The sequence below is a fragment of the Mastomys coucha genome, unplaced genomic scaffold (assembly GCF_008632895.1).
Source record: "Mastomys coucha isolate ucsf_1 unplaced genomic scaffold, UCSF_Mcou_1 pScaffold23, whole genome shotgun sequence".
Lineage (NCBI taxonomy): Eukaryota > Metazoa > Chordata > Mammalia > Rodentia > Muridae > Mastomys > Mastomys coucha.
Window position 1 is genome coordinate 98,715,354 of NW_022196906.1, and position 13,625 is coordinate 98,728,978.

A 13,625-nucleotide genomic window follows, 5' to 3' on the forward strand; every position below is an offset into this window, starting at 1 on the left:
AGAAAGAAGGAAAGAAAGAAAGGAACAAAGAAAGAAGGAAAGAAAGAAAGGAACAAAGAAAGAAGGAAAGAAAGAAAGGAAGGAAGGAAGGAGGGAGAGAGGGAGGGAGGGAAGGAAGGAAGGAAGAAAGGCTAAGATCTTTCTTTAGTTTTTAAAAAATTATGTAGATGGAATATCCTAATTCAATCAATGACTGGAGTTGCCAAATTCCTCATCACTATTTCAAGAAAACAGAAAATCAGAATTAGGGGTGGGGGTTAGAGGATGGGTTGGGATCTGTGTAAATCCGAGAGAGTCCGTTTATTCTTGGCTATCAAGCTTAGTAAAAACCTTAAGGGAAGAGGCTGTATATTAATGAGTAATGAACATTAACGATTGTTTCTTGATTATGATTATCCACGCTATTGCATGACTCAGCACTCAGCTTGGCGACATGCCCTGGTGAGGTTACACAGGCTCCTGTTCTCTTCCCTCTTAAATGAATAAATGAAGCAGCTTCTTTTTTTTTATTTAATTCCAGTGACAAAATGTTCCCGGCTTTTGGGTTTGGTGCCAGGATACCCCCGGAATACACGGTGAGTGAGTAGACAAAGGGTCTTGTAACTGTACACATCCTTGCTCTCTCTGTAACGATGGATGTCTAGCCCCGAGTGCAGAGAGTTCTGGATATGTTGTTCAAAGGCCCAGCTACAGGATCTCTTGGTTTAACTCACTATCAATATGATAAGAAATGAAGAAAACACCTCCCAAAACGTTTAATGCTAGGAACTCAAACAATATCTATGCAGATCTCCCTAGAGATTGTCAGTGCCAGTGTGTTTAGTATATAGCTTGGATAGACAAAGAAGATCTTACAAGCTAAAGAAAAACTTGAGGTAAATAAAGCAAGCAGGGCAGCCGGAGGTCAGCTCACTTGTCTGGAATCTGCAGAGGATAAAGGGACGGTGGGCACACACCAGCTGCTTCACCTGTGACCTCCCACTAAGAAAGGAGGTGTCTGTCTCTTAATGAGGTGACCTACTTTTTTAGCACCCAGGAGACCCAACAATCAGAAATAGCCTTTGAAATGGAATTTTCCATGAAATTCCAAGTGATTTAATAAAAGTGTCCAGATGCCAGCATATCCCATTTCTTTTATCAGATTTTAGGGGAAAGAAAATAGCATAGTGCGTGTCATCTAACCTTAAGCTTAGGCACGGCCAGGCAGGGAAGTTTGTGGTGGAAGATTACAGGGTATATGACTTTATTCACTTATTTTTCAGAAGTAGAAGGCACTCTATTTCACCTGTGTGTACATGAAGATCCCCATGCACTGTAATTCTGTATATCAGAACGATTCTTAAATGTCAACAGCTTAGCTAGTACCTCTATCAGCAGCACCGTGCCTATCAGGCAGCTTGAGTTGAGTTCTTATTTCTTTTTTAATTGGTGGTACAAATAAGCACCCGTTCACTTTAGCCCTTCAGTCTGTATCCAGTTGAATCTAGAAACCATTTAAGGTGACTTTTTCTGAAACCTTTTCTTTTTTTTCTTTCCTTTTCTTTTCTTTCTTTTTCATTATGTTTTATTTTCCCCCTCCTGTGAGCATTTATCTGATCCTAGGAAAATTGTCCTGTCACCTCAGCTCCACAGGGAGCTGAGAATTCACCCTCCATCTCAGATTGATTGTATCATGGCTTAAAATGGTACCCACATAAGGAATGTAACGCACTTTGTTTGCAAACCCTAAATCCCCAGTGCCTCCTTTAATGGATTCAAGTTGTAATTCTCCTTTCTTCGTCTTTTAAAACTTTCATCGGTGTCTAGGTCTCTCATGACTTTGCAATCAACTTTAATGAAGACAACCCGGAGTGTGCAGGTAAGCCGTAACTCAAAAGGAAGCCAGTGTCTCTGAGCCTGTGACACTGTGCACTCTTCCAGTTCCAGTTTCTCTCTGCGAGTGCAACAGATGGGTTGTTTGTGTCAAAGCACAGAAATCAGCCCTGAACACCCAAATGAGCCACTCTGCTCCACAGGGAACTGGGAAACACATTAAAGTTTCTCAGTTTTATAAAGTAGGCCCATGCACCCTGGAAGAGACACAGGCTAGGAAAAAGTGAGCTTTCAGCAAGATCATAGATTCCTCTGGCCAAAACAAAGTCAATTTTTTTTTTTTTTGAATGGGAGAACGGCCCAGGATGGACCAAGATGAGACATCCCTCCTCTGTTTCTCTGCTTTTTACCTGGATTTTCCACAGTTTCCTCTCTGTGCAGGTTTAAGGAGAGGAGTGGGGCAACATGGAAATCACTTGACACTTCCAGCACATTAACAATGCTGACTTCGAACAAATACCTCAACATCTCAGTCTAGACCATTTTACTTTGTTTTCTCCTGGCTAGAAATTCCTGAACTTGATCTCATGAAATAATGATGCCTGGAGAACAATGATAACGATGATCTCATCTGCTTTGAAGAAGGAACCAACTGAACTGAGAGCCTTTGTGGCTGTGATATTGACTTTTATAGGGTGTAGCTGTCCACACTCCTCTCCTGCTTCTTATTGAGGGAGAAGTGAGCTACATCATAGTTAGTTGAGATAGAGTGAAGGGTGCAGAACATTCTGCAGTTTCTTTCATGAACTTGGCATTTACTAAGACTAGGCCATCAGTATCTTTGAATACAGTGCCCTCAAAGTCAAGATCTATGCTACCCTAGTATTTTGACCCCCATCACTCAAGCCCAGTTGATTCTGACTTTAGGCTCCTTTATTCTCCTGATATCCTCAGTCTAGCTGAAACCCTGAGCTTCCAGGTCAGGGAAAGACTCTGTCAAAGACAGTAAGGTGGTTTCCCACCAAAGGAGACTGAGGTACATACCCTCGTGTTTACCATCTCACATTCTCAGAATTCAATTCCCCCATAGTTTTGAAAAGAAAATCAGACTTTCCTCTCTTAGGCAAAAGTTTGTGTGCCCCCTTCACATCCCTCCCCCACCAAAAAAAAAAAAAAAAAAAAAAAAAAAACAGCTTCACTTTGCTTCTCTTCCATGTCATAAAATAATTTAGTGTCTTCCTTTGGAATGTCAGGCATCTGTGTTTCAGGCTGGTCTAGGTGGGTGGGGTGTTTCCAATAAGGTTAGAAACCCATATAAGGCAGAACACAAGAGAAGCTGCTCATCAAATTGTTCACGGGCTGATTTGCAGTATGTGATGGCTATGGAGAGCAATTTCAACAGTGACTCCTGTGACTCCCTATGGTCAAAATCAAGAGCAGTGCGCTGCTTTGGTTCCCAGAAGGATAGAAGGAGGAGCTAATGCAGGGGGAAGCAGAAGCAGCACGGGCAACACCAGCATCCATGTGAATCAAATGGACTTATAATGGCAATTTATTTGTAATGGCCTTCTGTGGAGCCAAACTGTAACAGGGCAGGAAGAACTACCTCCCCCAGGAGAACCCCAGGCTTCTCTGTTCCCTGAGCTCATGTGACCTCATAGTCAACACCCTTCCTTAAATGAGCAATTGACATCCGTCATCTCATAACACCCAGCCTCTGAGCTTGCAGGCTGTGTTCACATTCATGTTCAAGGCTCGGCACTGCCACAAACTCTTCTGTGGGGGATACCGAAATGAATGATCCTTGCTCTTACTGGGTGTGATATCTGGAGAGAGGGTCACAGGTGCCTGTGACAGTTACAAGCAGCAGGGTTTACTCTAAAATCAACAACCTAATAACCAAACAAACAGACCACTAAAGCCAACTGGCTTAGTGGTTCTTTCAGCTCAAACACCTGTATTTATACGCTGAGTCTGCAACTCACTTTCTCTGGAACCTGGGGCACTTTCCCTTAACTTCTGCTCTTCGCACATAAAATGGGAGCAGCTTCTGCCTCCTTAAACCATAGTGAGCTAATAAAAGCTTCTATGGGGTGAAGTTTGTGGAAACAGTTGCTTTTGACAACACATTGCCATTTGATTTCAGTGTGGGGAGGAGAGGCAGGAAATGCTGACCCAGTATTTCCTTTTGTCTTGAGAGCCTACTTGTGGTATGAATAAAGACTATCTGGAGAAAGTTAATGTGTTGTGTTGCTTTTGTGTGTATACAAATATATTTGAAAGGACCATGGAACTGTCGATTTTTCAAATCTCATATTAGGAATTCAAGGAGTCGTGGAAGCCTATCAGAGCTGTCTTCCCAAGCTCCAGCTTTATGGTCCTACCAACATCGCTCCTATCATTCAGAAGGTTGCCAAGTCAGCCTCAGAGGAGACCAACACCAAGGAGGCATCGGTAAGGAGAGGGACAGGGGTTCACCCTGCCTCTTTTTTTTTTTCTTTTATTGGATATGTTCTTTAATCCCCTTTCTGGATTTCCCCTCCAGGAACCCCCTACCCCATTTGCCCTCCCCCTGCCTCTATGAGAGTACTCACCCACCCATTCTCGCCTTCCCACCCTGGCTCTTTTGACTATTGGTCATAATGCCTATTTTAGTGTGACAATCAAATCTAGTTTTCCAAAATGGCTTAACTTCTCTATGTTCAGTCTCTTCATTTGAGGAAAGGTGGAGTTAATTAAACCTACATCTGCTGGGATGTGAAGCTTAGGGTGGACACAAATGTCGCCTCTTTGCCTGAACACAGACCTACAATAGTGGAATCTACTACATTCACTGCATTGTGTCATGCTCAACCCCTGGTCTTCCTGGTCTCTACACTACCATCATGCAACTAGCTGCTCAGGCTCTAGCCCTGATGGAATCTGAGTTCCTTGATTTACGTTGTGTCTTTTCTCTTAATTTCTTCTTGTTGAATGGCACACCACCTTAGCCAATTTAAAACCACAATAAACACTCATTATCTCTGTGGATCAGAGACTCAGGCCGTGTGGCCTGGGCTTAGGTCTCCCAAAGTTTCACCCAGATACTGGCCAGGGATGAGGTCCTTAGAAGAGTGGCCTGAAGCTGAATGATCTGCTAATAGATGGCTTAGGAAATACCTGCCATGTGGTTGGTGGTTTCTAGTCAGAGACCTCATTTCCTCATTGCTCGGGAGAACTACTAAAGAAAGCTTCCCATGGCATAGCTGCTGGCCCCACCCACGTGATCCAAGAGAAGACAAAGGAGTAACTGTGTCTCATAACTCACCACGAAAGACTCACTCCATCATCTCATGATAGCCTGCTGATAGAACGGACTAGTCCAACTCAGAGTAAGAAAAGAATACACAAAGACATTAACTAGGAAGTAAGAGTGGCTGGCTGCCATCTTGAAATTCTCTAAACACCCATTGCCCATCCAATGGATCAGCAAGTTATGATGCTAGTCTATCTTCAAACTATATCCCATGTGTTGCCACCCTAATGCCTTCATGGCCCCTGTTTGTTCAGGGCCAGCAACTGTTTCTACTTACACCAAAGCAAATTCTAAGTAGACTCTGTACTTCATCTTTCCTCATGAAGTGTATCATGCTTCATGCAGAAACCAGACTGATCTTTTGGAAACATAACTAAGGGGTTGGCAGTGTAACTCAGTGGGCAGAGTGCTTACCTAGCATACACAAAACCCTGGACTTAATCTCTCGTACCACATAATGTAGGTATGGTGGTGAACATGCATAATATCAACATTCAGGAAGTGAAAGCAGGAGAATTAGAAATGTATGCTCACACTCAGCTATATAGTCTGCTCAAGGCCATCATGAAATAGATTAAGTAGCTAAAATAGATTTTTAAAAATGAAATTAAAACCACATTCTTTACAAAACCAGGCAAGGGGAAACTGAGAAAGCCTGTCTCATTTTCTTTGTTCACAAGAGTATCTGAGATATCTTTGGAATTTACTGAAGCTTAATTTGGGCCTACATAAGTAAAGGGACAATAGGAAAGACACAGGTGTGGATTTTGTGCTAGTACAAGCCAACCTGACGGCCATCACTAACAACTCCAGGACAGGTTGAGTCTGCTCTTGAAGAGACTGCAATAGTCAAAAGGCAGAACCACATGTAATAAAACAACTATAAACAAAGTTGCAGATAAGTAAGACTTTCTGGCGACATGGGGAATTTACCTTTTCTCTGGCAGTTTCTCCCATCGTTGGACACTGTGAGCTAGGGTCTCTTGTTATCACTAGTAAGGGACGTGAACTTAAGCCCCTTAGACAAGCTGTGTCAGAGGATCTTGCAATAGGATTTTTCTCTTTGATATTATAGAATAGAATTCTCCTAGGGGTAAAAATGCCTCCATAGACCTGATCACACACAAGTATTTTCCTGAGCTGACTTTGGAATGAGCTGTTATTACTGCTTTATTTGGAAATTTCCATCCAGCTCGAGACAGTAGTCTGTAACTTATTAAGATTAGTACATTAAACCTGGAAGAAACAGATTCTAGAAACATTCACACTTTCTTGACTCCAAAGAGTTCTTAAGTTTGGTTGTTGCTGTGAGTTAGCATGTTTATGTTCATTCTTACACATATCCTAGTCTTTGTATGTGAGTTAGCATGCTTATGTTCATCCTTACCCATGTCCTAGTCTTTGTATGTGAGTTATCATGCTTATGTTCATCCTTACCCATGTCCTAGTCTTTGTATGTGAGTTAGCATGCTTATGTTCATCCTTACACATGTCCTAGTCTTTGTATGTGAGTTAGCATGCTTATGTTCATTCTTACACATATCCTAGTCTTTGCATGTTAGTTAGCATGCTTATGTTCATTCTTACCCATGTCCTAGTATTTGTATGTGAGTTAGCATGCTTATGTTCATTCTTACCCATGTCCTAGTCTTTGTATGTGAGTTAGCATGCTTATGTTCATTCTTACACATGTCCTAGTCTTTGCATGTTAGTTAGCATGCTTATGTTCATTCTTACCCATGTCCTAGTCTTTGTATATGAGTTAGCATGTTTATGTTCATTCTTACACATATCCTAGTCTTTGTATGTGAGTTAGCATGCTTATGTTCATTCTTACCCATGTCCTAGTCTTTGTATGTGAGTTAGCATGCTTATGTTCATTCTTACACATGTCCTAGTCTTTGTAGTGCTGAGGACCAAACCCAGGACTTCCCGTGTCTGACAGGGGCTCCATCAGAGCACTACTACCTCTGCCCAGAGTGTCTTAGGCTCCCACACTTACTTCCTACGATGATCAAGCATATTTCTGGGACTGTGTGGAAAGTCCTCTTGGGTTTGGCCTGTGTTTAATCTCCCTAAACCTCTTTCATCCCATGTCACAGTGGAGCTAGCACAGTGTGCTCATCATGGACTACATCTGCTCTCAGTTGCAATGGCTCTTCCTGCACTGGCAGGTGTAAGAGTCTTTACTCTGATCCCTATCTCAGTCCTGTGGCAGCCTCCCCACACGGAGAGGGAACAGGAAGGCTGAAAACCAAGAGCCAGGACATTTTCCACACCCATGCTAAGAGAACAATCATAATGACCCTTAACCAGTCATCTCCTAGCAGGGATTTCTACCATCATAATCCAAAGGGAATACAGTAAAAGTCCTAGATACAATTTTAAATTCTGAGGTAACCAGATTTACAAAGTAAGAAGAAACAAAGAGACCCATTTTAATACCCTTTACTAATAATAAAAGCCCAACTAGCCAACATACTGGCATATTAGCATCGGATTTGTATAAAATTATGAGTGAGATATTTTGGGGATTTTTGTACTAAGACTTTAAAATGTTTGTGTATTTTACATTTAATGGAATCTCAGTTTGGGTGCTAAGTTATGATAAACATTTGATTTTTATTTAGATATTATAAGTTGATAGATGAAAATATCATACATTAGTTTGGTTTGTTCTAAATTTCCTTTTAAAATGTTCAATAACTGAAATGAGTCTATTTTTTTTTATTTAAACTTCAACTCCTCTTTTACTCTGGCCACATTTGAAATGCCCAATATTTTCCTGAGGTTACTAACTATTACACAGGACAGCACAACTCTAGACTTTCAAAGGTCTTCAAGCTGAAGGAGACAATATAATGGTCTTGTTGTCCCTCTCAGCTTTTAGGAAATAAAGAATCTGAGACCTAGGCCTAAAAGGATGCTCAGGCATCACCGAACAAAGCTTGGACTCCAGTAGTCCTGACTCACAGTCTCCTGCTTCCTACCTAGCTTGAGCTGTGTAGTAGTCAGTAAGATTATTATTATCATAATTAAGCTACAATGATTGTGGCTCCATTCATCATGACCTTAAGGCTTTAGGGTACCCTACCTAGGCTTAACATGTGTCTGTTGTTGACATGAAGCCCAGATCAGATAGAACAGAGCTGAGAACACAAAAAGATGCAGAGACAACATGGGTCTTGAGGTCTCTCTAAAGTCGATGGGAAGACAAGAAGGCAGACAAATAGGCTGGAAGGATCGTCTAGAAGGTAGACGCTGGAAGACTCCATGTCCTAAGCGTACTAGTGATGATGGCCAGCTTTGGTGAGGCTGTGAGCTAGCATGAAGCTGAGGTAAGGATTAGCAGAACTGGAAAAGGATGGGCATTGATGGTCTAGGAGTAGAGATACAACAGTCAAGTCGTCCTGAGCCAGGGCTAACAGCCCATTTGGGATAGTAACCAAATCGGTAGATAAACATAAACAAGAAGCGTTAAAGGAGCCAGAACTTTTGGGATTCGTGGAGGGTATCTACTTGGGATCTACTTTGGAGACCTTTTGTGGAAAACAGCCTGTATTGTGGGATCTGAGTGACTAGAGAATGATTCTTGAGAGCATAGGTTTTAGTTTAAGGCAGAAATTGAAATCACATGGAGAAGCTTCATATACAGCAAAGCACAAATACCCTATGGCTTTGTTCAGTGGGTTATACATTTTAGTTTCACATGTAGGATATTGTCTTATTAGTAAAATTTTCATCTTTGTGCATATTGCATATGGAAATGCTGTGATATACAGAATATGCCTCAAAATAATACAAAGTAGGTCGGTAAGGCCAATAAATAAAGCAAGGTTGACCACATGTTGATAATTGCTTGCTGAAACCCAATAATGACCCCACAGAGGTGTCCAGGCTATTTTGGTTTTGCACTGGAATTTTCTTAATAAGAAGTTGAAGAAATAGACAAGAATGCCCATTGTCCCTGCTGCTACGGTCGCTCTGCAAGGAGACCACCTAGATAGAGACAGCTAACTGATTCTGTACTGTCATTTTTTTTCTCCCACCTGTCATCTGACTCCTGACTCCAGCAATACTTCATCCTGCTGATCCTGACAGACGGTGTCATCACAGACATGGCTGACACTCGGGAGGCCATCGTCCATGCCTCCCACCTCCCTATGTCAGTCATCATCGTGGGAGTGGGGAATGCCGACTTCAGTGACATGCAGATGCTGGACGGTGATGACGGAATTCTAAGGTCACCCAAAGGAGAGCCTGTCCTTCGAGACATCGTCCAGTTTGTGCCCTTCCGGAACTTCAAACATGTATGCATAGACTTCATGGGGGCATCCTCACATCTCCCACATGTCCATCAATGTTAGTTGTGACCTGTTGTTCTCAAAGCAGCACCGGCAGCCCCTATGAAGGCTGAATAAATCCTACAGGAAGGATATACAAATCATAACTATTTGGGGAAGAAAGCATATATTGAGTTACAAATATAGTCATGGTAAATATGGTTACCAAGATTTTAAAAATGCTTGCCTTTGCTCATGAACTCTAGGATTTTTGTTCCTTCAGGGGTGTCGTAAACAGCTGGGCAGCTTATTGATTACTCTAGGATCCCTGGGAACGGAGCAAAGATGAGCTGAAATTCAGCCTGGCCCTGCCAGCACAAGATTATCTCTGCTTGGCAAAAGTTATGAGCAAAATGATAGACACCTGAGCCATCTCAGTATAGTAAATGGCATTGGCAATTTACTCTGCTCACTCAGGAGCAAGATGATTGAGCTAGTACGAATGAATATGAAAGTAGTTTGGTGTGGTCAGTGATGGGAGAAAATGCTGGAATAAGGTCATCAGAGCAGGCTGCTGAACAAAAGTCACCTGTATTCTATTGATTTGTACAGTCATGAGTCACTATCCATAGTAAACACAGACACAGAGTCGTGCTTCCCCATTGGCTGGAGGTAACTCTCTAGTGTGATGCTGAGAAGGTTCTACATTCTACCCGCACTTCCAATTTGGGGATAATTACTAAGTCCATAGAGTCAGAAGTAGATTGAAATTTCCACAAACCCCATCCCAAAATAAGTTGTGATAGCCAACATTAAGACTTCTTGGGTTTATACAAGGCCCTTTCAGAGATGCCCAGAATATGGCTAGGAGGGCATTAAAGTACAGTAGGTAGGCATAGAGAGGCTCCTGTATCCTTTAGCTTGCAGGCCCTTGTAAGCATCATCGAACGACAGAGAATATCTCTAGCCCTTGCTCTCCACGAAAGCCCTGGATTCTCTTCTGCTGCTGCCACCCTTGTGGGTAGGTAGGGGTGTCTAAACATGAGCTCCTAGCAGGAGGAACTAGGCTAGTCTTCAGTGTCCTGTGTTGTGTCTCCTCAGTACAGGTTACCATGAATATACAAATGCATGTGTCCCTTCTGGAAACAGCCCTGTTAGCTTCTACAGCAGCCCCTTCTAGGTGGGGCCCCATTGCTATTGAGGTTCAAGAGAGGGAGGCATGGTACCATGCAGTCCAATGCAGGCTTCTCCACAGCACCATGTAATCCAATGTAGGCTCTCTCCACTAGATGCTTAGTTGGAGAAGCCATTCTGCTCTGAAGACTCTCGCTCAAATGAATTTCCAACATTCTTTACAGCCAACTTATCAACTCTGTCCAAGCACATCAAATCCAATTTGGGCTCGCCCTGGACCCAAGCCACAGTAGTAGCAGCAATCTCAGCAACAGAGCTATTCTCTGTTGTCCTATTTTCTGTATGTGCTCTCCAGGATGGCTGCCTGCATCTCTGTCTTTCTGTGACAGGCTTTGCAGTGTCATTCAGATCTACCATCAGCCAAACAGCCTCAGCTGAATCCTAGCTTCTATGACCTGTGCAACCTCCAAGGAAAGGGACTGTATACTCCAGGGCTCCCCAAATCTCTTCCTCACCATCCTGCCACATGATCACTATTCTCTTTTTAAAGAGGGCTTTGGTGTAATTAAAATCATTGAGCAAGCAGGAAATCAATCCCCTGCTGCAGAGCTGAGTGTAGAGGGCATTTTCAAGTGGCAGGGGAAGCTGATCTCGCCATGAGACCTGAGGTCAGTGCTATAGGGAAGAATCACTGCCCAGCATCCCATCTTCCACTTTCCCATGGAGAGGGTTTCTAAAGAAAGGTATCTGAGGCTCATCCAAGGTTTCAAGTTGTCTGCTACAGACAGCATAGTATGGCATCAGAAAGGCCTAGCATTGATAGCATGGAAGGGAATGCTGGGGCTGGCTCAATCTGCTGCAGCTGTGTTACATGACATTCTGCTTCCTAACACCCCTGGGGGAGAGGGAAGGCTGTTCTCAGAGTTACTAGTCTTCTATCTGCCAGGCCAAATAAAAGGAGATGCATCACCACCAAGGCAACATTTAAAACTAGCTATCATACTCCCCAATGCATACACACACACACACACACACACACATACACAAACAAACACACACACACACACACCACACATACACACACACATACACACACACCACACATACACACACACATACACACACACATACACACACACACACACACCACACACACACACACCACACACACACACACCACACATACACACACACATACACACACACCACACACATGCATACATACACACACACACATACACACACCACACACATACATACACACACCACACATACACACACATACACATACCACACACATACACACACACACCACACACATACACATACACCACACACACACCACACACATACACACACACCACACATACCACACACATGTATACATACACATACACACACCACACACATGCATACATACACACAAACAAACACACATACACACACATACACACACACCACACACATGCATACATACACACATACACACACATACACACACACATACATACATACACACACCACACATACACACATATATACACATACCACACACATACACACACACACCACAACACATACACATACACCACACACACACCACACACATACACACACACACCACACATACACATATACCACACACATGTATACATACACATACACACACCACACACATGCATACACACACACAAACACACATACACACACACATACACACACACCACACACATGCATACATACACATATACACACACACATACACACACACACACACACACGAGAGCAATGCCATCGAACCATGAAAGGTGGTAACCTCTATTAAAACACCTCTAAGCCTCAAATTCACGAAGTATTTACTATATAAGGTTATACCACACACACACTGGTTCCTCATCCAGCATGGCTTCCAAAGACATGGGCAGCAACGGAAAAGACAGACACACAGACACACAAAGAAGTTGTTGTGGGTCGTACTTGGCTCTCTGGTGGAAACTGCAGCACCCCTGTGAGCAGCTGAACTTAGAAGACAGGCTTAGCTAATTGATGTAGGAGCAGCCTCTGAGGGAGGCAGACTTTGGCTGTAAACATGGTGTTGGGAGCTATGGTGAGTATTTTCTGTACACACTATCAGCATCTTCACTCATACCTGAGGAAGGCTTTGGCATCCCTCTGAGCCCTGGGGAAGGCTTGCCAATCCCATGGAGCTGAGCATGGGGGTTATTTACATGGCCACACCCACGTCAACCATGCACATTGACTCAGGACTTCACACACTCAGGTTCCCCCGCTCAGAATCCACTGGAACCCCAGTGAGATAAGAAAGCATAATCCAGGCTTTAGAGAATTTTCTGCCAAAAAATCCATATGCTAAGTAGCCCATGGGTGGATAATAACCTACAGTTATTCTCAGCGTGTGTATGTGTGTATATATACATGTGTGTGTAGAATGTGATGAATATATGTATGTGTACATGTGTGTATGTATGCATGTGTACACATGTGCATGTGTGTGGTATATGTATGTATGTGTACATATGTGCATGTGTGTGTAGGTAGCTCTGCATGTGTCTATGGAGGCCAAGCATTTACATTAGGAGTCTTCCTCTATCACTTTCCACCTTAATTTTTGAGAAAGAGTATCTGACTAAACCCAAGCTCACTCACCACTGAGCCCCAACGATCTGCATGTCTCCCTCCCCACCCACCACACCACAGCACAACATTGCAATTACAAGTGTGCAGGAATAATACATGCCTCACTGTTTACACAAGTGCTAGGGATCCAAATTCAGGTCCCTATGCTTGCCTGGCAAGCACATTGTTGCCTGAACCATCTCTCTAGCTCTGTGTCCAACATTCTGATGTTGCAGCATGATATGGTGATCTACAGAGTTTATGTCTGAGAACCAGGGAATGGAATTCCAAAAACTGCAAAGGAAGCCCTCATGATTTGAAGTTTATTACTTTAGTTGGATTGCCTTCATCCCCGTCCTCAGCTACATGCAGCTACACATAGCTGCTATGGCCCGCAGTTCACAGGTCCTACACTCCTGCACTGACACCCCCGGCCAATGCCTTCCAATTTGAGCTAGGCATTG

The 13,625-nt window shown here is 43.1% G+C and overlaps 1 protein-coding gene across 1 annotated transcript in view; it reads left to right on the forward strand.

The window, feature by feature from the left end:
• Nucleotides 1–13,625, forward strand: part of Cpne4 (copine 4) — a 466,654-nt gene that overhangs the window by 448,250 nt on the left and 4,779 nt on the right. Inside the window, exons 12-15 of the mRNA XM_031344408.1 lie at nucleotides 521–575; nucleotides 1,807–1,858; nucleotides 4,133–4,266; nucleotides 9,181–9,417. Of these exons, the coding sequence (XP_031200268.1) occupies nucleotides 521–575; nucleotides 1,807–1,858; nucleotides 4,133–4,266; nucleotides 9,181–9,417 (478 nt within the window). The remainder of the gene's footprint in view (nucleotides 1–520; nucleotides 576–1,806; nucleotides 1,859–4,132; nucleotides 4,267–9,180; nucleotides 9,418–13,625) is intronic.